The sequence below is a fragment of the Cynocephalus volans genome, chromosome 10 (assembly GCF_027409185.1).
Source record: "Cynocephalus volans isolate mCynVol1 chromosome 10, mCynVol1.pri, whole genome shotgun sequence".
NCBI lineage: Eukaryota > Metazoa > Chordata > Mammalia > Dermoptera > Cynocephalidae > Cynocephalus > Cynocephalus volans.
Window position 1 is genome coordinate 104,535,038 of NC_084469.1, and position 25,967 is coordinate 104,561,004.

At 56.3% G+C, this 25,967-nt stretch overlaps 4 protein-coding genes across 8 annotated transcripts; 1 reads left to right on the forward strand and 3 right to left on the reverse strand.

The window, feature by feature from the left end:
• Positions 1–428: 428 nt before the first annotated feature.
• MAN2B1 (mannosidase alpha class 2B member 1) lies at positions 429–14,054 on the reverse strand. Of its 3 annotated transcripts, none has more exons than XM_063109695.1 (24): positions 13,872–14,054; positions 12,920–13,022; positions 12,586–12,759; positions 12,035–12,228; positions 11,350–11,482; positions 10,995–11,140; positions 10,517–10,633; positions 8,012–8,097; positions 7,796–7,916; positions 7,638–7,716; positions 7,342–7,451; positions 7,073–7,180; positions 6,616–6,732; positions 5,879–6,064; positions 4,489–4,586; positions 4,288–4,405; positions 3,100–3,218; positions 2,908–3,009; positions 2,658–2,745; positions 2,446–2,526; positions 2,010–2,237; positions 1,340–1,495; positions 1,132–1,234; positions 429–640 (listed from the first exon to the last, which is right to left on the reverse strand). In XM_063109695.1, exons 1-24 carry the CDS (start codon positions 14,052–14,054, stop codon positions 531–533), a joined length of 3,060 nt encoding a protein of 1,019 aa, XP_062965765.1. In that variant the 3' UTR covers positions 429–530. The 3 variants fall into 3 exon arrangements, with proteins under 3 accessions (XP_062965765.1, XP_062965767.1, XP_062965768.1); XM_063109697.1 differs by having other exon boundaries at positions 13,813–13,893; XM_063109698.1 differs by lacking the exon at positions 12,920–13,022 and having other exon boundaries at positions 13,813–13,936.
• Positions 14,055–14,877: 823 nt separating this feature from the next.
• Positions 14,878–16,211, reverse strand: WDR83OS (WD repeat domain 83 opposite strand). The gene is made up of 4 exons (XM_063112762.1): positions 16,104–16,211; positions 15,877–15,982; positions 15,352–15,449; positions 14,878–15,255 (listed from the first exon to the last, which is right to left on the reverse strand). The coding sequence occupies exons 1-4, from the start codon at positions 16,151–16,153 to the stop codon at positions 15,189–15,191; spliced, it is 321 nt and encodes a 106-aa protein (XP_062968832.1). The 5' UTR covers positions 16,154–16,211; the 3' UTR covers positions 14,878–15,188.
• Positions 16,212–16,499: 288 nt separating this feature from the next.
• WDR83 (WD repeat domain 83) lies at positions 16,500–21,781 on the forward strand. The gene is made up of 9 exons (XM_063110222.1): positions 16,500–16,641; positions 16,724–16,844; positions 16,927–17,032; positions 17,343–17,391; positions 17,474–17,600; positions 20,078–20,145; positions 20,234–20,342; positions 20,452–20,566; positions 21,475–21,781. The coding sequence occupies exons 1-9, from the start codon at positions 16,539–16,541 to the stop codon at positions 21,622–21,624; spliced, it is 948 nt and encodes a 315-aa protein (XP_062966292.1). The 5' UTR covers positions 16,500–16,538; the 3' UTR covers positions 21,625–21,781.
• DHPS (deoxyhypusine synthase) lies at positions 21,669–25,940 on the reverse strand. Of its 3 annotated transcripts, XM_063110219.1 has the most exons (9): positions 25,621–25,940; positions 24,533–24,697; positions 24,169–24,290; positions 23,992–24,088; positions 23,812–23,898; positions 23,170–23,275; positions 22,986–23,089; positions 21,962–22,087; positions 21,669–21,882 (listed from the first exon to the last, which is right to left on the reverse strand). In XM_063110219.1, exons 1-9 carry the CDS (start codon positions 25,825–25,827, stop codon positions 21,787–21,789), a joined length of 1,110 nt encoding a protein of 369 aa, XP_062966289.1. In that variant the 5' UTR covers positions 25,828–25,940; the 3' UTR covers positions 21,669–21,786. The 3 variants fall into 3 exon arrangements, with proteins under 3 accessions (XP_062966289.1, XP_062966291.1, XP_062966290.1); XM_063110221.1 differs by lacking the exon at positions 24,533–24,697; XM_063110220.1 differs by lacking the exon at positions 21,962–22,087.
• Between the last annotated feature and the right edge of the window lie 27 nt (positions 25,941–25,967).

The window sequence follows — 25,967 nt, forward strand, 5'->3', positions numbered from 1 at the left end:
ACACTGATCTTCACATGGACTGCAGGTAGGCCTTGAATGTCGTCCCTTGCCTCTCTGAGCCACAAGGGATGTTCACAAGACTGCCAACTGGAGTGGACGTCGGTTCCTTTGGACTCTAAACTGTGGGCTTAACTGCAACATCTCCTTCCTCAGTAGCAGACCCCAGGGCACACCAGAAGCCTCTGCCTCCTCCACAAAGACCTCCCAGGTACCCTGCCCTCAGCACCCAGCTCCCCCCAGGCCAGGTGGGAGAGGACCCGGGCCAGCCAGGACACAGGTGTGAGGACTCAAGCTAGCAAGTGACCTCCCTGCAGGGCTCAGCCAGGGTTTGCTGATCTTTCTGGCTCATAATTCTGTTCTGCTCCAAAAAACAAGCACGCAAAACAACCCACACTCAGTCACATCACGACCTGAGTCTTAGTAGTGGCATTTTAATGGCTTTTGTTGGTGGGAGGAGCAGCAGTAAGAGGAGAGTCTGCCCCATCCCCCAAGCAAAGGGCTCAGGCTGGGAACCGGCCATCCCCACAGGCCTAGCCATCCTCTTTCCATTGGACTGAGGCCAGGAAGGTGCGGATTTCCATGGGCTGCAGTGTGACGGTGGCTGGGTCCAGCAAGGAAGGAGTGGGGTGGTGGGTAGGGCCTGGGGAGGGGCAGGAGAAGGAGGGGTGAGGGGGTGCAGACTTCCTCTGCCTCATTCCACCGTGCCCCCTCCCCTGGGCCTGAATACAGACATACACCCCCAAATCTGTCCCCAGAGTCTCACACTCAGATCCTTAAACTGCTTCCCTGGGCCTGAATACAACCTCCACGTCTCCAAATCCTTTCCAAAACCTGGCCACTGCCCTCAGACCCTCAAGCCAACCCCAGGGGTGATGGACACCCTCCCAGAACTAGACACTGTCAGAGACTCTCAAATCTTGTTCTTGAGACTAAACTCTATCCCCAAACCCTCAAGACCCACTGCTGGACTTGCTACAGATCCTTAAGCCCCTAACCTGGATCTGGATATGGCTTTAGATCCTCAAGCTCTACGCTGGGTCCTGGCCAACATTCCCACACTTCACACACTGCCCCCGGCTGCCAGCCCCAGGCAAGACCACACCTGACCACCACCCTGGGGCAGATCCCCACCTGTATTTGGTGTCCACTTGAGCCTGGAGGCGCTGGCCCGGAGCTGATTGGCTGCCAGAGTGGTCTCCTGCAGGCGGGTGATGGTGAAGGTGGAGAACAGGTCCTGTGCAGAGGGGACAGGCCAGGCTCAGTAGAGGCAAAGCCAGGTTTCCCCGGTGCCCCTCTTTCTTGCCTCTCTCATTTCTCCTTCCCACTCTGCCCTCCTCACCCGCAAATCCAAGGTCACGGGAGAGCTCAGGTTGCGGCCCGAATCCTCCCCCACGGCGAACTGGTGCTCCAAGCGCAGTAGCAGCATGTCCGGGGCCCAGCGGGCCAGCGTGAGCAGGTGCACTGAGGACGGAAGCTCCCGGCGCAGCCCTGAGAACTGCGGCAAGTGGGGCGGGCTGAGTCGGAAAGGGGAGGGGCTTGGACGGAGAGGGGCGGGGTCTAACTGTGGTCAGGGGCGGGGCTTATTTAGGAGGCGTGGCCAGGGCCGTTAAAGAGAGCGCTGAGCCAATGAGGGGATGAGGCAGACTCAGGGATGGGACAGTCCCAAGTTGGGGGCGGGTCCCAGCCCGGAAAGGACCGAACTGATCTGGCTCGAGACTGGATAATGTTAGAGCGGGGCTGAGGCTCCGGAGAGGCGGGGCTGGCCGAGGGGCGGGCTAGAGGGCGGGGCCGAGGTGAGCAGGAGGGAGAGGGCTGGGCTGGCACTGGGCGGAGACTGCTTGTGGGATGAGGTTAAACGGAGGGAACAGGACTAGCTTATGACCTCCGGGAGAGTGAGAGGCCGGTGAGGTGGGGGGGGGTCCCGGCTGAGCCTAGGAAAATCGGCACCCAACCCGCTCCCCGCAGACTTCATTCCGGTCTTCTCTTTCTGCCCACCCGCCTCCCCTCACCTGCGTGCGATGGGTGGTCCCGGGATGGTAGGGGGCACCGCCACCCGGGGCCAGCACCACCTGTGGGGCCAGGACCTCCTTCTCTGCCAGCAGCCGGTGCCCAGCGGCCGCAGTCCGGACCCGGTCCAGCAGCACGAGGTGCCGCCCTCGCACCCACACCCCCAATCCCGCCTCCAGCAGTGGCTCCCCTACTCCGCGTCCGTCGTCTCTCAGCAGCCTTCGGTGCACCTGGGGGGATAGTGGCCAGGAGAGGGTGAGGATTGAGGGTCTTGCGGGTGTCCCTGGGCCAGAAATCTGGACACAGGAATGGCGTTCTCAGTTTCGTCGGGGACCACAGCAGAGAAGAGGGACAGAAACCACCTTCAAGTTCCAGCAGGGGGCCAGGGTGGGAACTGCTAGGAGGACCCTGGCTTGGATGGGGCTGGGACCTACTGACCATGAGCTCCAGAGAGCCGTCTCGCAGGCTGCTGCCCCCCTGGGAGCGGTCGGTCAGCACAGTCAGCTGCATGTTTCCATCCTGGGGAATGAGGGGCGACAGTGAAGGGCAGGGCTTGGAGCCAGCCCCAGCCCCAGGCAGTTGGGAGATGCTGCGAGTGGGGGTGACTCCCGCTCTGTAGTGTGGGGAGGAGCAGGTGGGGGGAGGGGTACCGTGATGTAAATTCGGCTGTTGACTGGATAGTAATTTCCTGCCACCGGCTCAGTCTGGTTCAGGTTCCAGGTGGGTCTATAATCCCGCCTGGGGTGGGGTGGGATTTGGTCAGGCTTGGGGTCTAACTCTCCTCACTCCTCACGCCCCCTTCATCCTCTCCCTCCCACACTCACATGATCAGCCAATGTCCCCACCACCCCTGGGCCACACACACCACAGAGGACCCCTCAGTGCACTCAGTCACCCCACCTCCTCTTCAGGATCTCCCGGCCATTGCTGTCTGTGTAGAAGTGTCCCTTTGTCTCCAGTTGCGTGTCAAAGCGGCTGATGACCTCCTTCCCCCAGCCATCGCTGTTCCCAATGGGATGGCAAGATTGTGAGCCTCACCTAACCCCACTCTACCTTTGCCCCCACGCCCCAGTCCCAGCCTCTGCCACTCACCCCACAGGTATCGGTCCCACCGTCCACTCCAGCTCCAGGTGCCGCTGTCCCGGGTACAGGCGAACCACTTGAGAACACCAGGCTGAGAAGTTCTGGTGCACCTCCTGCACCAAGGCCGTCTGTGGGCACATGGGTGGAGGGCAGGTGTCAGCCTGCACGCAGGTAGAGGTGAGCCCTGCAAATGTCCCCTGGGCTGTGGACCCCACAAAGACCTACATCAGGATCAACCCAACCAGGGTCTGCCCCACAGAAAGTGGTCAAAGTGGTATGAACAATGTTCCTTGCCCCTTTTGCTCTGCCACTGGCTCAAATGCAGATGTGATGGCTGGAGCCCAAGCAGCCATCAGGGACCATGAGGTGGACACTGAATGTTGAGAAGACAGAGCAATGAGATAGAAGGGGCCTGGGGTGACTGTGGAACTGTCCCACCTTTCCTGGATGGCCCAGCCAAACTCTCTATTAGAAGAAATGAATCTTCTATCTTGTTTTAGGCACAGTTAATTTGGTAACTCTGTTCCAACAGGCAAAACTATATCCTAATACAGTGACCCAGGTATGCATACATTCACTGCAAGGGGAATCACGCTGAATATGAGTCTTGCCATTAACTATCCCATTCTTGCCCAAGAGGAAACTTCAGTAAGAGGCCCTGGAAACCGCAGTTCCCAGCCAAATGCACCCTCAGATATCCACCCAAGGTGAGACTCAACCAAGCCCTTTACCTTTTTGAGGGGGTCAGGGGAGCTGGTGAGTACTAGGATCCAAACACTTGACCTTGGTGTTACAAGGTGCCAAGCCCTACGGAACTGTGAGCTCTCATATATCCACCCCAGATATACACTCCTGTCACCACAGACCTCGGTGAACTCTTCGAGCAGCTACACTTGGGCCAAGTGGAAACATCCCAACCCCAGTTTCCAAAGCTGAGTATAATCTTGACACCCACAGCAGATGTGAATGTCTTCCTACACGCTTCCTCAGGAGAGACTCTCGTGCAACCAGCCATGAATATCAATCAGCCCTGTGCGAAGATCCTCAAATATTCCCCTCAGGTCTTAGCCCCTTTACCTAATGGAGAAGTAAATCCTCCCCGCAGCCTGCACCCTGCACATGTCACAACACCCTCCCAGGCTCCACACATCCCCGCTCCCGTCCCCAACTGCCCACTCATCATTCCTGGCCCCGGACCTTCACCAGGCGGGTCTGAGCCCAGCGGCTCACAGGCAGGGGTTTCGGTTGGTTAGGTCTGAAGATGTAGGCACCCGAAACCTGGCTGCTTATGCTGTCACCTATGCTGGCATTGTACCTGAAGCCAGGGCAAGGGAGAGTCAGTTAAGGGGCCCAGGATCCAAGCACCACCCTCCCCCTAACCTGGTGGTCCTCTCTCACCAGAAGAAGGCCTGGCGAATGGGCAGCAGGAGTTTCTGGTCCATGTTCTCAATCTCCATCAAGAGCCCCGTGTTACGGTCGAAGGTAGCCCGGATGTACTGGGCAGAAAGGGTGGACAGATGTTAATGACCATCACCTCAGCCAATTGCAGCTCCTTCCTTCCCAGGGCTCAGGACAAAACCTCAGAGTCACCCCTGTCTCCTCTCACTCTCTCATTCCTCATACTTGATACTATTAACAAGTCCCAACAGGGCCAACCCCGTGGCTCACTCCCGAGGCCGCAGGTTCGGATCCTATATAGGGATGGCCGGTGTGCTCACTGGCTGAGCGCGGTGCGGGCGACACCAAGCCAAGGGTTATAATCCCCTTACCGGTCACACACACACACACACACACAAAAAAAAAAAAAAAAAAAAAAAAAAAACAAGTCCCAACAACTCCATCTTCAACCTTATCCTCAATCTAATACTTTTATCCCTCCGTGGCTTTCCAGGACTAGTGCAGATGACTCCTTCCAGGTCTCTTTGCTTCTATGCTGGGCCTCCCATAGTCTGTTCCCCCCCCAACAGCCAAAGGGCAACTGTGACAGCCTAAATCCCATCACAGTCATCATCTGCTCCGGAACAGGACTGGCTTGGGCTTCTGGCACAGGAACCCTGGTGCCAGGACTAACGAGATTTGTGGATACCCAAGGAAATATTTTTATTTCTCTTAGAATCAGAAGAAAACATATATAATAATGAATAGGGCTGGCTGGTGAGCTCAGTTGGTTAGAGTGCAGTGTTATAATACAAAGATCAAGGATTGGGATCCCTGCATTGGCCAGCTGCAAAAATAAATAAATAAATAAATAACATATTGTAATGAAGCCTGCCTGGATTATATTTATCTTTATACCAATACCATCATAAAACATATTTTAAAACTTTTTTTTTTTAGGGGCTGGCCCATGGCTCACTCGGGAGAGTGCGGTGCTGATAACACCAAGCCAAGGGTTAAGATACCCTTACCGGTCATCTTTATAAAAATTTTTTTAAAAACTTTTTTTTTTATGGAAGAAGGGGCCCACAAAGGCAAAAGTACCAGGGCCCGTGTATCACCTTATCAGGAAGGCCTGACACACACACCCCTCTAAAATTGCAAACCCTCACCTGCCATCAACTCTGACATATCTGTCAGGTGTCATCCATGATCACACTGGGATCTCATAACAGCCCCAGGAAAGGACATTAGGGCTCAGATGAAGGTCACTCACTCAAAGACACACCATCAGGGGAGTGGTGATGGTTGACCATAAACCCAGGACCTGCTGACCCAGAGACCACGAAGCTCACCATAACACTTCAAATTTGTCACGGGGGCAGGGAAAGGGATCTGAATGTGGTCTCACCTCATTTTCGATGGCCAAGTCACGGGACCAGGACTTCTGGGGTCTGGAGAGGGGGATGCGGGCCTTGGGGTTCCGGCCAGGCACCTGGACTACTGAGTAGATGCTGAAACCGAGGGCGGGCACGGAGGCTGAGAAGAGCAGCTCCGGATGTTGCTCCTGACTGTCTGAGCTGGGAGGTATCACCACCTCAGGTATGGAAGGAGGGAAACTGAGTCAAGAGGCTGTGAGTACACATATAAAGCCACACAGACACAGAGGCATCAAACTCAAGGAAGGGGAGGAGTCCCGGGATGAGGAGAAGAAATCTAGGTGTTGGGGAGTGTCCCAGGAAAAGACTGCAGAGAAGATTCACAAGGTGGAAAACATCCTCTGCGGAGGGCGGACAGAGAAGTGAGGAAGAGGGAAGAGATCCTTGAGGCAGGGGAGTGTGGGACAGATTCCCAGGGGAGGAAGAGGTTCGTGGAAGAGGACTTCTGGGATGAAGGGGATATCCATGAACAGGAAGAAAATCTATGGGGGGATATTTGAAAGGGGGACCACCCGTGAAGGTACATGTTCCCAAGCGGAGCTGATTTTAAAGGGCAGAGGGGAAGATATTTGTGGAGGGGTAGGTATTGATGGAGAGGGATTGTATCCATGAGGGGGAGATACCCAAGAGGGAGGTGTCCATGGGGGGGAAGGGGGCATGTGCATGGGAGCAAGTGTCCAAGGAGGGAATATTTATTAAATGGGCTCACATTGCTCTGCACAGTCCTGCCATTGGGGTCTTTCACGAGGAAAACGCTTTTGCTGACTGGCAGCCGCACCATCCAATCCACGTTCCGCCCCAGAGGGTTATAAATGGTGACCTGGAACTGGGGAGAGACGGTCAGGGAGGGCATGGGTCACAGCTGGCCTTCTCCACCACGCACGACAACGTGTCTGGGTGATGCTGGTGCAGTCATGGCCCTCCAGGCCAAGCCCCCTGCTGGTGCAATGCTGTCATTCTTGCCCCAGCTTCACTGCGCCCCACGTGATCTTGCCTCAGTAGGGTCCTACAGAAAATTTGACCACCACCCTTTCTAGAGCCCCTCAGCCTGAGCCCCGCTTCCTCTTCGCCCCCCCCCACGATCCACCTGGTTCCCCACCCCCACCCGACTCTAGTCCCACCCACGGGACTTGCCTCCCGGCCCCGCCCTGCCCGCCCTGGCTCACCCGCGCCGCCGTCTGGCTGATCGGGCAGAGGCTGATGTTGAGATCGCGGCAGAACTTGAAGTCCTCCTTGGAACCGCTGAGCCGCGCCAACGCGTTGCTCACGAGAACCTGGGGAGCAGTGCAAAAGGATCCCACCCGTTCTCCTCCCCGCCCCTCCCACAAGTCCCGCCCCCACTGGCCCTCCTAGGCCCCACCCCATTGCCCTCGACCACGCCCTACAGCTGACCCCGCCCCTCCTTGTCTCCGCTCCCAGGCCCCGCCCCACGCACCTCGCAGGGTCCCCAGCCCTCCGCTAGCTGGCGCGCGTAGTCGTCGGCCACGTGCTGCCGGGAGGTGCCGCTGACGGCATCGTGGTGCTGGAGCACCGCCATCGCCTCATCTGCGGGCAGATGGTGAGTCCGGCGGGGTGCCGCAGGATTCTCGGGCCCGACCCCAAGGAGATGCGAAAGGTCCCATGCTGCGGGCAGGGTTCTTAGGGGCTTTAAGAGGGGACTCGAGGGAGTGTGACTTAGGGATGGTTTCCAGCTTCAGCCCCACTCCCGTCCCCTCATGGCCTGACACCTACTGAGTGGTGCACTGTCTCCCAAGCCATAGGATCCCACGTTGGCCGCCGGGCCCGCCAGCGCCTCCAGCTGGTTGCACACCTGGGGAGCAGAGGGTATGTTGGGGCACCGGGCCTGCCGGACCTCCTGGGCTGCCCCCTTGAGCCCGGAGCCCACCCACCTGCAGAAAGTTGTAGCTGAGGCGCTCGTAGCGTTTGAGGGCCGGCCGGCTGGAAAAATAGCCAGTCCAGAATTTGTGGGGGCCGTCCGCGTAGGGGAAGAAGTCGTCCTGTTTCACAGACCTGCAGTGGCAGGGGCATTGAGGGCAGGGTCATGACCCATGGGGCATGCCAATCCCCCCTCACCAAGCTCCCCGGTTCCCCCTCTCCCCAAATACCAGGTGAGGTTGGCCTTGTTCAGCTCCCAGAGGTAACAAGCCGGGGTGGAGTAGAGAACATGGACTCGGCTCCCGTTTGCCTGTTGCTGGGAGGAGGCGTGTGTAAGCCCTCGGGAGTCCGCGCTTTCCCGGGAACACCCGTGCGCACATACACACCTCCCCGCGTGGGCGCACATTCATGCACCAGGTAGGTGCAGATTCAATGAATACACATTTTAAGTGCAAACCAACAGTCAAGGGTGGAAATGAATTTTGGCCCAAGCCGAATATTACCATCCTTGAAAAGGATTTCAGGGATGCAAGAATAAACTTGAAATTTTCCTAAACATTTTAAATAATTTCAATTTTTTATTTCATTTTGTATTTTCTTCTTTTTGGCAGCTGGTGGGTAAGGGGAACCAAACCCTTATCCTTGGTGTTATTAACACTGCTCTAACCAACTGAGCTGACCAGCCAGCCCTAAATAATTCCTATTTTATTATTCAAAACTTTTGTGGAAAACTAAATGTGACATTATAGAGCAGGAAGAATCATTTTTCAGCACTGTCAGGTTACCAAAAGACAGCTTTTATACTAAACTCACTTTCAACTTAGTGAGGTGGAGGAGGAACAAGAAGGTGACTTCCACATGGAAAAGGATATTTGTTCTGCTCATGCTCTGTCACCAGTGTGTGCAGTAGGTGCTCGGTAAGCACTTTTTTTTCCTTAAAGATGACCGGTAAGGGGATCTTAACCCTAGATTTGGTGTTGTCAGCACCACACTCTCCCAAGTGAACCACGGGCTGGTCCTTCAGTAAGCATTTGAGTGAAGAAAGGGATGTGCATGGGCTACATGCCTTTATGTGCATACACATGTCTACACACCTCCACACACAGTCATCTCTCTGGTTACATACATAATACTCACACACACTGTTCACTCAGCAAACAATCACTCAGGTCTTCAGTATGCTCAAGATTGCGGACACAATCTAGAACCAGATTATAACACCGAAATCAAGGGTTTGGATCCCCAGACTGGCCAGCCGCCCAAAGAAAATAATAATAATAGAATCAGAGAGACCAGCCCCCACCCCCATGGCATGCACAGCCAAGCAAAGGAGATAGACACTGAAGAGTCAGCTGGTTGCAATTGTCCTGGATTTGGCACCACAGGTATTTGTGGGGGCTGATCTGAGCACAGAGGAAAGCAAAGTCTCCCCCTGGATTTTGGTGAAGGTTTCCTGGAGGAGGAGACGTTGCAGTTGGTGTCTTAAAGGAAGAGCAGGAGGTTTTCAGCCAGAAATAATGTAGCAAACAACCACTAACACATATTCTGTGCCAGGCACTGTCCTACTGATCTACACAAACGACCTCATTAAACTCTCATTAACAGCCCTATGAGGTGAGGACCACCATTATGCCCCTTTTATAGATGAGGAAACTTAAGCACTGTGTTTAAGAACATTTCTCAAAATCACAGAGCCAGTAAGTGGCAAAGCCAGGATTTGAACCCATGGACTCCACTTACAGAGTTTGTGAAATGGAGTTGGGCAAAGGAGCAGTCAATGGCAAGAGAAACAGCGAGAGGGTGTGACATCATGGTAGCCCAGGGATATGGATTTTGCAGGAGAAAGTGGTCGAGGTGCTGAAGTCTCCTCAGACACCATGGGCATGGGAGGACTGAGAAATATCTTCTGGAAGGCCTTCGGTGATGGTTACTGAGAGCTGTTTTGGTGAAACAGCAGTGCAGGGAGCGAGTGGGTGGTGAGGATGTAGAGAATACACAGGTGGTGAGGACAAGATTGATGAGAAGGGGCATCTGAGATGGAAGAGGGGAGACAAGTTTGTGTGCTGATGGGGAAGAGTGACTGCCGGTGCACACAGCCACAGCTGCAGGCCACTTACAGTGACACATCAAAACATCTGTAGTAGGAAGCATAATGGCCCCCCAAAGATGTCCACGTCCTGATTGCCAGAACCTGTGACTATGGTAGGTTACATGGAAAAGGAGAATCAAGGCTGCAGATGGAATTAAGGTTGTTCATCAGCTAACCTCAAAATAGGGAGATTATCCTGAATTATCCAGCAGACCCAATGTAATCACAAGGTTGTTTAAAAGTGGAAGGGGGAGGCAGAAGAGGAGAGAATGAGAAAGAGATGTGATTACAGAAGCAGTGTCAGAGGGATGCTCTGAGCTGGCTTTGAAGATGGAGGAAGGGGCCACAAGTCAGGGAATTCAGGGAAGCTTTCAGAGGCTGGAAAAAGCAAGGAAACATATTCTCTCCTAGAGCCACCAGAAAGGCACAGTCCTGCCAACACCTTGATTCTAGCCCAGTGAGCCCCATGCCGGACTTCTGACCTACAGAACTATAAGACAACATATTTCTATTGTTTTGAGGTGCTAAGTTTGTGGTAATTTGTTATAGTAGCCATAGAAAACTAAGATAGCACCCATAGCTATGCACATGACCCAAGGCCCAGGGATCCAAGCACACAGGGGTACCACGGGGTGGGCACACTGACCTGGGCATTGACCAGCCGGATGAGCTTGTCCAGGTTTTTGAACCACATGTTGGCGTTCTCATATTGGAAGTCCGAGCCCATGGTCATCACGGTGTGGTTGGTGCGGTAGTACTGGGCCTGCGGGCCAGAGGGGAGTCCTCAGGCTGGGGTGTCCCGGTCCCCCCCATGAATAGCTATGTCTTGGTATATATGTGGTTAAGAATGTAGGCACACATGCAGGCATGGTTAGGGGGGTGGGTGTGGCACATAGGAGAGTAGGGACACATATAAAAACAGCCACTAGCTGTTGAGCAGTTCTCCTGGGCCCACCACACAGATAAGGGCACTGAGGCACTGTCCCATGCCATCTCATGCACACAAATCCAAGAGGGGGACACAGTGATGGTGAAGAGAACAGTGCCTTCCTCCAAGGGGTATGAGGAGGTGTCAGGAAAGCCTAATAATCATCAGTCTGGCAGGTTCTGGACACCAGGGTTACCTGGGCAGCAGCCAGCTGCAGGAAGTAATCGACCATCTTCTTGGCGTTATATTCAGGGCTGCGGGGATCCTCCACCACAGGCGTGTCAGCACACAGCACATCCCAGCACAGATTATCCGGTGGGTTATAAATGTTGGGGAGCACACCTGAGGGCCAAACCAGGCTCAGGGGGGTGGCCCACGCCCCAGACTTGCTTTGGGTTCAATGCCTGCCAGGCCTCACCCAGGATGGGCTTCAGAATGTATGGGACCGAGTGCAAAACGAAAACAGAGGGCCCTTGTTCACAAAGTATTAAGAATTCTAGGACAGTGACAGCAGAGAATTCAGTCAAGCGCAGGGCCCTCCACCCCCTCACCAGTGAAGAGGTCGGCAGTTGGGGGCTTCAGGCTGTCGCTGGCCCGCCACACCTGCTCCATCTGCCGCTTTTCCTTCCGCACTTCTTTATCCTGATAATCGAGGCGCCCGAAGAAGAAGCCATCAAAGCCCATCTGGGAGTAGGGCAGGAAGGACAGTAGGAATGAGGGCCCCGCCCTCTCACCACCACGCAGGGCTCAGCTCGGGAGGTGTGGGTCAGAGCACAGGTAGGAAGCGGGGCTGAAAGTACGGTGGCTGCCAGTTTATTTCCAAGCTTGGGGAAGGGTCGGAACCCACTTCCACCTCCCCAGATCAGTGAAAGCCAAAAGAAGGCCTGACTCAAGGAGTGAGGGTCCCCTTTCCACAGCATGAGGATGGATGGGGTCAGAGTACAGGTAATGGAGCTGGTTTTAAAGCACAGGAGGCCTCCATCTGCCAACCGGCTTGTGGGCCAGAGCTGTAACAGGGGCGGGTCAGGGGAGGGGCCGGAGCCTGCGGGACTGGGGCATAGCAGGGCCTAGGCTAGAGCATAAAAGGAACATGAGTCGCAGATTCACAGGTCACCCAAGCGGGGGGGGGGGGCCTCAGTGGGCCTGTGGGTCAGGGCCTGGTCCGTGTGAGTTAGCAAGGAAAGGCAGGGCTTGAGTGGCTGAGTGGAGTCAGGGCGAGTGAAGGGGTGGCTGCACCTGGGCGAACAGTGAGGCCTGTTCCCGAGAGTGGCCGAAGGGGTCGATGTGCCAGGCCACACGGGGGCGCCCGTCGTTGCCGAATGTGTCCTCCAGGAAGCGCAGCCCGAGTGTCATCTGGTCCACAATGGCGCCATAATGGGTGGCCGCCTCGTCGTTCATCACCCAGCCACCATTGGCAAACTCCAGGCGCCCTGTGCAGGGAGGGACAAGGTCCAGGTTGGCTGTTGGGGGTGGGGCCAGGGTGGAGGATGCTGGGAGTAAGAAGACCTGCCTGCATGCTCAGGCCTGGAAGGAGAGGAGGGGTTGCTCCCAGGCCCATGTAACCAGAGACAGGAAAGAGAGCTCCCTGCATGGCAGGCTTTCAGGAGGATCCACTGGAGGTGGGGCCCTGGACGGTGCACATTTCTCAAAATAAAGGGAGATTCCAGGCAGGAGGAGCCGCATGCATGTACAGCCTGCACGTGGCATGATAAAATCTCAGAAACTAGGACTGCAGAAAGAGAAGCTGGGCTGGGCTTCCTCTTTCCATTTCCTTGGGGCAGGCTCACCCTGGCGCACCAGCTGCCGCACGGTTTCCTGTGTTGCATTTGTCTGCTGGTACCACCAGCGGGAGAAGAAGGCCATCTCCACATAGACGAAGCGGCGGGTGGGCTCTGCCAGCAGGGCGGAGATGACTGAGTCTAGGATGTACTGTACGCCAGCATGCTGGATGTCATTCTTGACTGTGGATACAGGGGTCAGGCAATCAGGGACCAATACAAGGGGGACATTCCTCAACACAGGAACCCAAGTTGGACATTGCCCCCACCCTAATGTGCAGGGCCTAGAGGGGCTCAGAGGGGCCATGGCAGTCCCAGGTGCCAGTCCCCACCCTCTACTCACTGCCATAAAAGTACTGGTCCACTGTCTTGAGCCAGCCCACGTCATCATGTGTGTGGGCCACCAGGTGCACGTTGAGCATGTCCGGCTGCACAGTGGGGCATGTCTGCACAGGGACCCCAAACACATACACACAGTCTATGAGCAACCCCAGAGTTAAGAGGAGAGGTGGGAGGTGGGGGGAGAGTCGCAAGCTAAGGCTTGATTTAGAGGTGAGTGACTCAGAGGGTAAAGAGGCCTGACCCCAACAGTGTGCAGAGGAGACCAAGCCCTCCCAGGCAGGACACACACATACAAGGGTATTTCACAAAGTTCATGGAAAGATTCCTGTTATCTTTCAATTCTATTTTGCCACGAATTTTGTGAAGTACTCTCGCAGTTGTGGTCACAGATACAGCTCCCACTTTGCACAACCCCACAAGGCAGCTCTCGTTCACACCGTGGGAAAATGATAATAGTAGTAGCTGATGTTCGTTAAGCATTAGCAAATGGCAGACAACCACCCGGGACGTAGAGCAATATTATCCCCAGTTTTCAGATGATGGCACTGAGACTCAGAGAGGGGAGATGACTTCCCCAAAGTAATACAGCCAGGCAGTAGACGAACCAAGTTAAAACTCCAGATAGGCTGACACTAGAGTCCCAGCTCTCAACAAGCTCCCCCCTCAATACACACACAGATGCTCACCCCCTGCCCCTCCAATCACACAGTTAAGCGCATGCAAAGTCCAGGCAAGCGACCCGGAGACACAGGGAGGCAGGTACAATCAGACACAGCCCCGTTCTCAGACGCGCACAGCCAGACCTCTCCATGACACAAAGCACGCACTCAGACCACACTGTCCCCTCAGCAGCCATTCACTAGGCACACACGGATCAGAACCACCCACACACACCTCCACACCGTCCTCGGGACTTCGACTCCCTGAGTTTTCCGCCCACGGGCCCCGCTGACCTCGTATCCAGCGGCTCGAGCCCCCGGCGCCGCCAGCAACAACAGAAAGAGAAAGGAAAGAGGCGGGAGCGGCGGACGCAGGGCGCGGGAACTCATCCAGGTCCCCGCTGCGCCCAGGCGGTCGCCGGCGCGGACCCCCGAAGCCAGCCAGCCGGCGCCCATTGCTCTGCCGCCGCCGCCCATGGCTCTGCCGCCGCCGCCGCCGCCGCCGCCGCCGCCGCCGACTCCTGTGGTTCCCAGGCCCTGCCCCCAGAACCCGGTCTGGCCAATCGGCGCTGGAGGGCGGGGCCTGGCGCGTCACGGGAACGAGTACGCAGTCCTGGGCACACTTGGGTTCTCCAGGAATGTGGGAAAGCGCCCGGCGTGTCCTACTCTCGGGACGCTGGTTTGACCATTGGCGCCTTTAAGCGTCTCGCCAGCTCCCTGGGACCTTGGAGTGCCTCCTTGTCCCCAGAGGGGCAGAGGTCTCAGATTTTCCTACGGGTGCCGAGTTCTCCTAGAGGGTGCAGTGTGTGCGTCCTGTACCATCATCACCTTCAGGGCTAGGGTTCTGGAGGGACCGAGCTTGGCTACGAGCGGGGGTTGATGCGAATCCTGTTCTATCCTGCGGGGACTGGAACGATGGATGAACGAACTGCCCTTGAGTGCTGGGGATGGGAGGCATCAGCCTGGTTGGGACGGATCCCTCGGACCCAGTGAGGAGGGAGGGCTGGCAGGTGGGGAAGGACCATGAGTCTTTCATGCCCTTCCGAATTCCTACCAATCCATCCAGTTGGCAGACATTACTCCATTCCTCTAATAAGAAAATCAAAGCCCAGACTGCTTAGCAGAGCCTCCAGAGGGCGGGGGTCAGTGTCCTGTCCCTGACACCTGACTTAAGGCATGCAGCTTGTGAAATAAGTAAGTGAAACACCAGAAAGCTCCAGACTGGGGCCCTGCCCCAGGCCTAACTGAGCGGAGGAGGGGAGCACCCCCACAGAACAGAAGAGAGAAGTCGGAGGGCAGCTACAGTGAAAAACTTTATTGACTGGTTTCAACAAGAAAACGAGTGAGTTTACCTAGAAACATGGACAACATCTCCCCTAGCAGCAGGCAGGCTAGAGGAGGCAGGAGGGGTAGGCCTCAGGGATTTCCCTCTATGACCCAGCAGAAGTGGGACCCCAGGGCAGGGGCCAGTTTCTCTCCATCCAGCTGGGCCCTTGAGACTCCCTCACTCAGGGAAGTCCAGTACAGCAGCTGAGGGCAGGAGACTGAGCAGCCAAAGTCTAGGGGAAGGTGGATAGAAGGGTTCCAGGATGTGACCTGGCTAGGCTGACATCACCAGGGGGGTGTCATGGGCTGAGGATTCTGCAGATAGGACATCACCACGGCAGAGATGGACAGCCTGAGACAGGAGAGAGGGGTCAAGCCAGGATGGGTAGGCTTGGGTCTCCCCTCCCCACTTACTCAGGAGCCCCTCCCTCTCCAGGCCAAGCCTCACATGAAGCTACTCATCATCTGTTTAGTGTCCTCTGAGCTCCGGGAGTTGGCAAAACTGATGAAGGAGCAGTAGACAGCGACCCAAGCGCACCACTTCAGCTGGGGAAATGTATAGGTGGGTGGGCCGGTTAGGTCAGTGAGAGGCAGGCCAATGAGCCCCCGAAGCCACATTCCCAGGCACCGGTTCCAGCCCACTGATTCCACCTTGTGCAGCTCTGACCTTGCCCCCCAGGAGTTGCTCAGTCCCGCCCGCTCATAGGGTCTCTGATCCCACCATGTCCCCTCACATCCCCAAACACTAAGGACCCTGCCCTTTCTCCACGAGTCCCTTTCAAGTTACTTCAAAACCTTGCCTGCCACGTACCCCACTGGGGCTTTCTTGGTCCTACGTCACCCCAGCCCCGCCCCCGGCCAACTTCAGGCCCCGCCCCCTCAGCGCTGGCCAGACGCCCCGCTTCATTCCGAACCCGCCCCCCGGCCTCGTTCTCAGGACGAGCTACGCCCATGGAAACTCAACCCCGCCCACCTTAAGCATGAGGCCGCACATGCTGAAGATCATGCCCAGCAGGTTCATGTAGTCCGGCGTCGGGTCGTCCAAGGCCGGGTTACACTCGCTCGGTGGGGGCTTGTACCTGCGACAGGCTCAAGGGTCAGGGGCGCTCAAGCCCTGCCCCCAGGATGGACAAGCGCTTGCCTGGGCCCCAGCCCACACCCACAACCTGAGCCACGTTGCCATGATCTTGGGATTCTCACCTCAACACTTTGTTCGGCCTCCGTGGGTCCGACATATTGTTCGTGGACATAGCGAGTCGAAGTTAGGTCACGCCTCTTCCGCTGCGGGAGGGGCAGCTTCCAGCGTAGAAATGGGGGGGTAGCTTTTAGAGTAACACCCGCAGCCATCGCACTTCAGTTCCTAACCGCCGAGGCGAGGACTGCCCTCCCGCCAGAGGACGGAGAATTAGGAGCAGCTAGAAGTGTTCCTTAAAAGCGAGAAGTGGGGAAAAACCTGAAGGAGAGTTTCAGTAGTCCCAATGCTGCCGCCAAAATGCCGAAATTTTAAACCCGGAAGTGAGAAGCAGGAAGTAGATCATGGAGGGCAATAATAAGGTTACACCCAAGCGTGAGTTTCGAAGCCTCGGAACCTCCGTACGGACCAATATTAGGCGGGGAGGAAGGGATCTCTGAGCCATGGCTTTCCCTGAGCCAAAGCCGCGGGCCCCGGAACTGCCACAGAAACGGTTAAAGACGCTGGACTGCGGACAGAGGGCAGTGCGAGCCGTGCGATTTAATGGTGAGCGCCTTCATCTTCATTTGGGTCCTTCTCCCGCCTCCTGAGGTCTACGGCCCAGTAACCACTGCCTGGTGTTCCCCAGTGGATGGCAATTACTGCCTGACGTGCGGCAGCGACAAGACCCTCAAGTTGTGGAATCCGTTGCGGGGGACGCTGCTACGGACGTATAGCGGCCACGGCTACGAGGTGCTGGACGCGGCCGGGTGAGCCGGGGGCCAGGCCGGGATAGGAGCGCTGAGGCTGGGACCGGAGGCCGACGCTGACCTTCCCTCCTCTGCCCTCTAGCTCCTTTGACAACAGCAGTCTCTGCTCCGGGGGCGGAGACAAGGCGGTGGTGCTGTGGGATGTGGCATCGGGGCAGGTTGTGCGCAAATTCCGGGGCCACGCGGGGGTGAGTGTTAACCTGTAGACCCTCATTAAGAGCGTGGATAGCGGAGGGGACCCATATTAGCGCGTGGATAATGACAGGGACACACACCCCTCCCATTACAGCGTCAGGATCCTTGCCCTTCCCCAGATGCTGCTCCCTCCTCCCACCCATGGCCGGGCTGTCACCAAGCCCTGTCCTTGGGGTTCCCCCCAAACCCTTCACCTCCTTTACCGCTAGCCTTTGCCCTTGCTTTAACCTGCACTGGGAACCCTGTCTTTATCCCAATCCTCCAAAGTCTAGCCTCCTCTGAGTGGCAGTGATTGTTTCTCAGAAGGTAAACACAGTGCAGTTTAATGAAGAGGCCACAGTCATCCTGTCCGGTGAGTCTGGGGCCTAGGCAGGGGAGCCCAGGGTGCTGCCCCCGCTCCCAAACCTGACCTCACCTTCATGCTGGCTTCACAGGATCTATCGATTCCAGCATCCGCTGCTGGGACTGCCGCTCGCGGAGGCCCGAGCCAGTGCAGACGCTAGAGGAGGCCAGGGATGGTATATCCAGCGTGAAGGTGTCAGACCATGAGGTCCTGGCAGGGTGAGTGGAGCCAGGACCTTGTCCCTCCCCAGGTTCCTCTGTGCTTAGATTAAAATCTACTCTCCTCACCACCACTTGTAATGCCTTGCACAGTCTGGCTCCTACTAATCTCTCAGCTTTTATTCATTACAGGGCTTAATTTCTCTCTCTTTTTTTTTGTAGCTGGCCAATACTGGGATCCAAACCCTTGACCTTGGTACTCATTTCTCTTAAACATTCCAACCATCCTCCCACCATAGGACCTTTGCAATTGCTCTTCCTCTGCCTGGACTGCCCTTCTCCTACTTAAAGTGTATTTGAGCACCTACTGCATGCCAGATACTTTTCTAGTTAATGGTCATACAGCAGTGAACAAATAGGAAAGCAGGGGAAAATCCTGCCTGTGTAGGGTTGTTATTCTGGTTGCAGGAAATAAACACTTTTTTTTTTAATCTCGTGCAGGGGCTGGCTGGTTGGCTCAGTTGGTTAGAGCATGGTGCTGATAACACCAAGGGCCAGGATTCAATCCCTGTACAGGCCAGCCAACAAAAAGAAATTTAAAGTCCCGTGCAGGACTTCCCAAGTGTTGCCACAACCTGAGAGAGTACCATTTCCACCATAGGGGGAATTAGGGCTGCCCAGCCCGTTAGATTGGCCCTGTTCCCACACATTTCTCCTTGGACCACACGTTTGGCTCCTTCTCATCCTTCAAGTCCCAGTTCAGATGTCACCTCCTCAGGGAGGCCTTTGTTGACCTAAAAAGAAATTGAGACCAAATACATGTAGCAGGGATTTATTGAGCCAGTGTCACGACTGCAGTGGGGGAGACACATAGATTGGGGATCCCTGAAAATGTGTTCCAAAGAGGGCCAGCAGAGCTTAACATTTTATAATCACAAGAAGGGGAAAGGGTCGAAGGAAAGAGAACCCCACCTAATTATCAGGCCTTCTGTTGGCAGAATGTGCCATATGGATTGGGGATTGTTACTAAGTTACATCCTACATGCAGGGTTCTAGGTCAAGGGTAATAAGTATTCTAGGTTATTTTATGGCTTTCTGGTGCCATCGTGGCTGCTTCTAAGTAAAATGGTCTTACAGTAACATATTCTAGGAGGCGGATGTGATTACTGACTTATCCCAGATATCTGAAGGCACTATAATTTAGCTGGCCTGGTCAGAGCGCATTCTTTTGGTTATCACTTTCCTAGATCTCCCTTGGTCAATGAATGCCAGCTCCATGATGGCAGAAACTGCACCCGCCTTGGTCATGGCTATGTCCCAGGCCTCCACACAGGGCCTGACCCAGAAGAGACACTAGGTACATATTTAACTGAGTCATCTGAGTAGATCCTCCTGATGGACTCCTAAGGAACTGGCTGTTTCCATTCTCCACTGGTAGAGAACACACAGTCCCCTCTCTCTTGGGCCACAGTCAGGCAACCAAGTACCCTGTGGTCCTGGCTCCCCACTGTCAGCCCCCACTCTGCCATGCTCAGCCTCACCTATCATTCACATAGTCATTCACTGGGGATTTGAGGCCTCCCAGCCAGGCCTGGGTCTGGGTGCCAGGGACACAGCCAAGAATGAACCAGACCTGGTCCTCGCCCTTTGGGAGCCCCTCTCTAGGGGGACAGATGGACAATCAGTAAAGAAATAAACACAGCTAACATAACTGAAGCAGTGGTAAGGGTCAAGAGAAAAGATGGGGTTGTGTGAGAAATTAACTTGGGGACTGGCCGATTAGCCAGTTGGTTAGAGCACGGCATTATAACACCAAGGTGAAGGGTTCCGATCCCCATATCTGCCAGCCACCAAAAAAAAAAATTAACTTGAGGACACTTTAGGTCATTGTTGAGGGGGTTGGGGGGGGACAGAGGGAAGGCTGTGTAAGCTGAGATGAAGGAGGATGAGGAGCCCGCTGGGGAAGAGCAAGTGCAGATGTCCCAAGGAGAAGGTGTTTGCGGTGCTACTGTGACTGGGCCAAGGTTGCAGAGGCCGCAAGGGCATGTAGGGGGAGGTGAGAGGAGGAGGTGTTCACAAGCTGACTGCACAGGGTCTGAAGGGCCTCCGGATCTGAGGTTAATGGAAAGGGAAGGATTGGGTCCCATGACTGTACTTTCAAAGGCGCTCCCTCTGGTGGCTGTGGGGAGACTGTGCAGGTGCTGGGCGACAAGGGTGGTGCTGGAGGAGGGGAACTGGTTGGATTCTGAGAGTACGTAGAGGAAGAGCTGGGGAGCGTGGGGAAAGGAATCCAGAAGGGTTTGGAAACGGGGTTGTGGATCTTGGAAATGGATGGAATGGGACCTGATTGGGTCCCGGGCCTGAGCCTCAAAGCCAGTGCCTCAGCATTGCACCCATGTGCCCAGGAAGAGCAGGCCCAGACCTGCCCTCAGCGCCCTGGCTGGGTGGGAGGTCGCAGGGTCACGGGGACAGGCTGCCTGGAGCCATGGAACCGCTGGCCCCACTCTACACTTCAGCTGGATCTACCCTCTCTGCAGCTCCGTGGATGGCCGCGTGAGGCGCTATGACCTGAGGATGGGGCAGCTCTTCTCCGACTACGTGGGCAGTGAGTGTGGCTGGGGCTGGGGGACTGGAAGAGGGCACAGCCAGGGACACCCTAGCCTCACCCGCCTGCCCCCCTCCCCTCCTCCCAGGCCCCATCACCTGCACCTGCTTCAGCCGGGATGGGCAGTGCACCCTGGTGTCCAGCCTGGACTCCACACTGCGCCTTCTAGACAAAGACACGGGGGAGCTGCTGGGCGAGTGAGTCTTCATAGTTGTGGAGCTCCTTCCCTCTGACCTCCCTTCCCCTTTTCCTCCCTTCCCCCCTCCCTTGCTGAGGACCAAGCCCTCCTGATCCCCTTGCCCCCAGGTACACAGGCCATAAGAACCAGGAATACAAGCTAGACTGCTGCCTGAGTGAGCGTGACACGCACGTGGTCAGCTGCTCTGAGGATGGGAAGGTGTTCTTCTGGGACCTGGTGGAGGTGAGACTCCCCACCCCTACTCCATACTTGGATGCCTGCCCTGTCCCAGCCTTATCCTTACCTTGGTCACTCTCAGGCCTGGAAAAGGGAGTGGTGTTAGGTAATCGAGCTGGGATCTTGAAGGAGGAGTGAGAGGATGAGGAAGGAAAGACATTCCAGGCAAAAGGAACAGCATGTGCTAAAGCTTGGAGGTGTGCCATGTGCACACATTGGTCATAAAACAGAAGGACTTCAGGTTGGCGGCAGCAGCAGGCTCCGGGTCAGGCAGGGCCGCAAATGCCAGGCTGAACCACTGGGACTGACCCGAATGAGGGGAACTGGATGGTGGCGTCTGACTTCGGGTGAGATGGGGCTGTAGTTGTTCAGGAAACCTGAGCTACATCTGAGTGTCTCCATGGGTGGTTCCAAGCCCCAAGCACTGTCCTTGATGTGTCCCAGCCTGGTGGAGTCGTCAGGCTGGGAATAGAACATCCTGGCTGAGGCTGGGGAGCCTCAGAGAAGGAAACGTCAGTGCTGGGGGTTGGCTGGAGGAACTAAGCTCCATAAGAGGATGGAGGGAGCTTTCGCTCTGGGAACTAACACAGGGAGAAACGTTCTACCTACTTCTTGCGGGCCCTGTAGACTGAAAGAGAAGATCAGCGGTCTCTGGACACAGCTAGAGGCAGAGCCAAGAGGACTTACTGATAAGGGATGTGAGGTGCGAGAGAAAGAGTTGCCAGATGTTTGGCCCAAGCACCTGGAAAGATGGAGTGACTGAGGGGCTCAGTTTTAAGCAGATGAGGTTTGCAGTGCCTGGGAGGTGATTAGGGGCAGGTGCATAAAGGTCAGGGGAGAGGGATGCCCAGGGACCTCGGGGGCCAGGGGACTGCCTGGCCACTCATCATGGCTCCTCACTCCTTGTTCCACAGGGTACCCTGGCGCTGGCCCTGCCTGTGGGTCCCAGTGTGGTGCAGTCGCTGGCCTACCACCCCACAGAGCCCTGCCTGCTGACTGCCATGGGGGGCAGCATCCAGTGCTGGAGGGAAGAGGCCTACGAGGCAGAGGGGGGAGCAGGCTGAAGCCAGAGAACCCACCACCAGGACCAAGGACCAAGACACAAGACTGAGGACCGCCAAGACCATTTATTCTAAAGACGCTTCTGACTAAGGAGTGAGAAAGGGGCTGGGTCTTCAAACTAATAAATAGAGGAGGGGGTCAGGCCTCCCTAGGGCCACAGCTGCTCAGTCTTCATTCTTCTCGGGCACGAAAGCATCTACCTTCTGGGCAAACGTTTCTGCCACAAGCAGGGGGAAGACCAGGGAGGCATCAGCATAGACCTGCAGAAGGAACCTGGGTGAGCCAGGGGACCTGAGGCCACATCCCAGGAGATGCTGACCCCCACCCAGAGGACCTTACCTTGACAGGCTGTGCATCCCCCCTGATCTTGCCCCAAGAGACGGCCTCATCTGGCCGGGCACCTGAATCAGAGCCATCAAACTCCTGGGCCGTGTTGATGTAGACAGCATAGTCGGCCCCGTTCCGCTGCGGGCAGGGGCAGGGCAGGCCCAGTCAGCCAGGCACGGGGGCAGGACCATAGCCAAAGAGGTTGCGGGGTGTGTCCCCGATGAAGGAAGCCTTGGGCAGTCCCTTGCTCCAGGGAGGAGCCTCACATCAATGCCTGGGGTCACGGGGGTTGCTGGGCATACGATGGGTAGTGTTTCCCTGGACCCACCCCATAGGTATCAACAACCCTCCCCCATCTGCTCTGCAGCAAGAGCCACCACCAGCTCTATCCTCAGCAGATCTCCGACCCACCCACCCCTGCCCTCCACAGACCCCATCACCGCCCTCCTGGACCCCCACTCTCTCACGCTCCACCATCTGTCCCCCCACAGCAGCCAGAGGGCACCTGCCAACACCTGAGGCAGGTCATCTCCCACCTCCCTCAGCAAAAGCAAAAGCCCTCCCTGCAGCCCAAGAGGCCCAGCATGCTTTGCCGCGTCACCTGCCGCCCTGACTACTTCCCACCTCCCCTCACCAGCCTCCTACAGGCACCTCAGAGCCTTTGCTGGCTCTTCCCTATGCCAGAAACTTTCTTCCCCAATGGCTTGTAGGAGGCATTTCCCAAAAACCTCTGCTCACAGGTCACATTTCCCAGAAGCCCCCTCCAACACCCTTTATTGAACAGCACCTTTTTCCTTCTCATCCCGTCACCCAGCCTTATTTTTCTGCACAGCAGTGACTGCCGCCTGACACACGTCACTGGTTTCCTGTCTGTCTCCCCCACTAGAATGTCTGTCTCAGGAAGTCAGGGCTCCTGGCCTCTCTGCTCCCTGGCCATCTCCCCAGTGCACGGCACAGGCCCAGCACACAAGCATGTCTGCACAGTGGCCTGGGGACCACCCCACCAGGCACAGGCACATGCACCACCCGCACTCACCATGAGGTTGGCGTTGGCGATGTGGTGCTTGACCAGGCCTCCGCCCAGGATGATCATCCCAGAGCGTTTGGCGAAGATGGCCTGTGTGTTGATGAGCCTCAGGTCTGGGGGGAAGAGGGCCGTGGTCAGGCCTCAGGCTTGTCCGACCCTCCTTCCCTGCTCCCCTGTGGCCCCCACGCCTCACCCTCAACGATATCCAGGACCAGGCCTGGATTCTTGTAGGAATGGAAGAAGATCATGTCGCCCAGTGAGCCATCTGTAAGCGCCGGGCTCAACACGGGGATGTGGTTCTGAGGGAGGACAGGACCAGTCAGCAGTGGACGCTCGGAGCCTGATGGGGGCAGCCTGGTCCCCGTCCCAGTTGCATCCCCTCCTCTCTGCCCGACTGGACAGGGTGCTTAATTCCTCTGGGCCTGTCTCCTCGACTGTAAAGGATAATGGCACCTCTCTCACAGATGAGGAGGCGTATGTGAGAAAACCCACCTAAAATACATATGATGGTGTCTGGCACATAAAGAGGGGCAGCTCTTGTTACTTTTCAGATTGTGGGGCTTCACAGCCTCTGGGGAGGGTGGGACCCTGAGCCAGGCCCTAGGGGAGTTGCTAAGCACTGCCCCTAACCATTCCCAGATAGTCTAGGAGTGGAGCCAGGAGACTGGGACCCCCAGTCCATAGCTGTGTGACTTCAGACAAATTACCTAAGCTATTTGTGGCTGAGGTTCCTCAGCTGAGATGATGACAGTAGGGACTCCCCAGGTGGTTGTGAAGACAAAACAAGTCAACACATGCCGAAGCCTGGGAACTCTGCCCCTACCGAGCCCCTCACCTTCTGGGCCCAGTAATACACTGAGTCTGGGTTGTTGATCTCCTTGCCAAGCCGGGCAATCATCTTCGAAGGAGTCCACTTCACGCCCTAGGAGGAGACATCAGCGTCAGCCCACACCTCCCCAGATTTCCACCATGCTGAACCCTCCCCCCACTCAACCTCTCATTATTCCAGCCCCACCTCTGTGTTCTGCTCCAGTACCATCTGGTCCAGAATGGGCATCAGCCAGTCCTCAAACTTGCAGTAATTGTCATTGGGCACCAGCAAGTTCCCAATCCTGGGGACGGGAAGCATGTGGGCAGCAGTCCCAAGGCCCTCAGCCCAGCTACCCTGCCCAGCACCACTCAGGGCCCCCACCTGTTGATACCGTTCTCCCGGAGTTCCTTCCCCCTGAGGCTGAACTCGCCCAGGTATGTGGGCGCCAGGCATTTGATAAGATCCTCCTCCACACCCCCGGCCGTTGTCACCAATACATCCACCTGCAGCCACAAGACAGGAAGGTTGGCCCAAGAAGGGGAGCTCTGCCTTCATCCTGGGCAGGATTTCTAACCTCAGTACTTATTCAGTGACTCTTAGGGGTGAGCTGTGCTGCAAAACAAAACTCGATTCTGTCCCTCTATTTAAAACTGACCTCGATCTCCCCCATCTCACTTAAGTGATCAATAACTTTATTGCCCATTAACCCAGAGAGGCCAGGGCCACAGCCCCACCAGGTCCACACCATGTTGTGCTGCACGAGGTAGCGAATGGTCTCACGGATGCCTGAACTGATGAGGTTGGATGTATAGCCCAGAAAAATGGTGCAGCCAGTGAGTGGGCGGCGGCTCTGGGTCAGGTCTGCATGCTGGTCTTCATCCTGCGACAGCGGCTCCAGCTTCTTCTCAATCTGGGAGTAAGGGCCAGGTAGAGATCTGGCCTCAAACCCCAGCCCAGGGATCCCAGGTGGGTTTCAGAGTCAGATTTCATCCCCAGGCTCTGCCCACTCAGGAATACAGGACCACTTCTACCAGGGACCAGTGAATGTCCCCTGTGCAGACTCTGCCTCTTTCCCAGACCCGATCTAAGGGCACACGTTCCGTCTTTATATATATACCCTTTCAGGAATCGGAGAGCATCTCTTTTTCACGTCCAGTAACCTTCCCTGCTAGCCAAGTTCAAACCCCACCCTGATTAAGGCTCCTCCTCCAATTCCCTCCCTAAACCACACTGTCTTGCCCCAGGCTCCACCCATCCCAGAACACTTTAAATATGCCTAGATGGGCTGGCCGTTTGCTCAACTGGCAGAGTGTGGTGCTGGTAACACCAAAGTCACGGGTTCGGATTCCCGTACCAGCCCGCTGCGCCAAAAAAAATTAAAGTAAGTAAATATTCCTAGAACCCGGGGCTGGCCCGTGGCTCACTCGGGAGAGTGCGGTGCTGATAACACCAAGGCCGTGGGTTCAGATCCTATATAGGGATGGCCGGTTGGCTCACTGGCTGAGCGTGGTGCTGACAACACCAAGCCAAGGGTTGAGATGCCCTTACCGGTCTTTATATTAAAAAAAAAAAAAAAAATTCCTAGAACCCGCCCGTACCTAGAATCAGACCCCACCACTTCTTATACTAGGATTTAACAACCGGATTGCAAAGTCCTTTCCCAGCACAGAAACTCCCGCCCATGACAGGCCCCGCCTCTCTCCAACCATTAGGACCGCCCCCTAGCGAAGGCCACGCCCCCTCACCGAAGGGAAGCCCCACCCCTCCAAGTACCGCATTGGTCCTATTAGAGGCCACGCCCCCCAGCCCGGTAAGTCCCGCCCCAGGACTTACCATGGCGTTCACTTGCTGCACCGCCCGCCCGAAGTTGGTTGCCTGAAAGCCGGTGGTGCCGAAGGCCTCCAGCAGTGCGCGGTAATTCACCCCGCGGCTGAAGTCGTAACCCCGGACCTGGACGCTCTCGGGCGGCAACGCCGAGCTGTGCTTTAGCACGGCGGCCAGCGCCGCCGCGGGCGCCTTCCCCTCTGGGGAACCCTCCATGTGCCTGCGGCCGGCTCTGTCAGGTCAGAGCCGCCCCAGGCCGGGCCTACGGCGGCCTAGAAACGCGTTAAGCCCCTGCACGAGCGACTCTGCTACTGTACCGGAAGTAGGGCTCGGGAAAAAGACCGGAAGCTGCTTCG

What these genes read in the sequence shown, in the direction of transcription:
- MAN2B1 (XM_063109695.1), bottom strand. Translation starts at nt 14,054, where the DNA reads ATGGGCGGCGGCGGCAGAGCAATGGGCGCCGGCTGGCTGGCTTCGGGG. An exon ending in GGACCAGTACTTTTATGGCA is followed by an intron (nt 12,760 to 12,919) that starts GTGAGTAGAGGG and finishes CTGTATCCACAG; the next exon opens with TCAAGAATGACATCCAGCAT. An exon ending in TCAGCCAGACGGCGGCGCGG is followed by an intron (nt 6,733 to 7,072) that starts GTGAGCCAGGGC and finishes GTCTCTCCCCAG; the next exon opens with TTCCAGGTCACCATTTATAA.
- WDR83OS (XM_063112762.1), bottom strand. Translation starts at nt 16,153, where the DNA reads ATGTCCACGAACAATATGTCGGACCCACGGAGGCCGAACAAAGTGTTG. An exon ending in AGGCCGAACAAAGTGTTGAG is followed by an intron (nt 15,983 to 16,103) that starts GTGAGAATCCCA and finishes AGCCTGTCGCAG; the next exon opens with GTACAAGCCCCCACCGAGCG. An exon ending in CAGATGATGAGTAGCTTCAT is followed by an intron (nt 15,256 to 15,351) that starts GTGAGGCTTGGC and finishes CTCCTGTCTCAG; the next exon opens with GCTGTCCATCTCTGCCGTGG.
- WDR83 (XM_063110222.1), top strand. Translation starts at nt 16,539, where the DNA reads ATGGCTTTCCCTGAGCCAAAGCCGCGGGCCCCGGAACTGCCACAGAAA. An exon ending in AATTCCGGGGCCACGCGGGG is followed by an intron (nt 17,033 to 17,342) that starts GTGAGTGTTAAC and finishes ATTGTTTCTCAG; the next exon opens with AAGGTAAACACAGTGCAGTT. An exon ending in ACGGGGGAGCTGCTGGGCGA is followed by an intron (nt 20,343 to 20,451) that starts GTGAGTCTTCAT and finishes CCTTGCCCCCAG; the next exon opens with GTACACAGGCCATAAGAACC.
- DHPS (XM_063110219.1), bottom strand. Translation starts at nt 25,827, where the DNA reads ATGGAGGGTTCCCCAGAGGGGAAGGCGCCCGCGGCGGCGCTGGCCGCC. An exon ending in TGCAGCAAGTGAACGCCATG is followed by an intron (nt 24,698 to 25,620) that starts GTAAGTCCTGGG and finishes CCTTACTCCCAG; the next exon opens with ATTGAGAAGAAGCTGGAGCC. An exon ending in GGGATGCACAGCCTGTCAAG is followed by an intron (nt 21,883 to 21,961) that starts GTAAGGTCCTCT and finishes TTCCTTCTGCAG; the next exon opens with GTCTATGCTGATGCCTCCCT.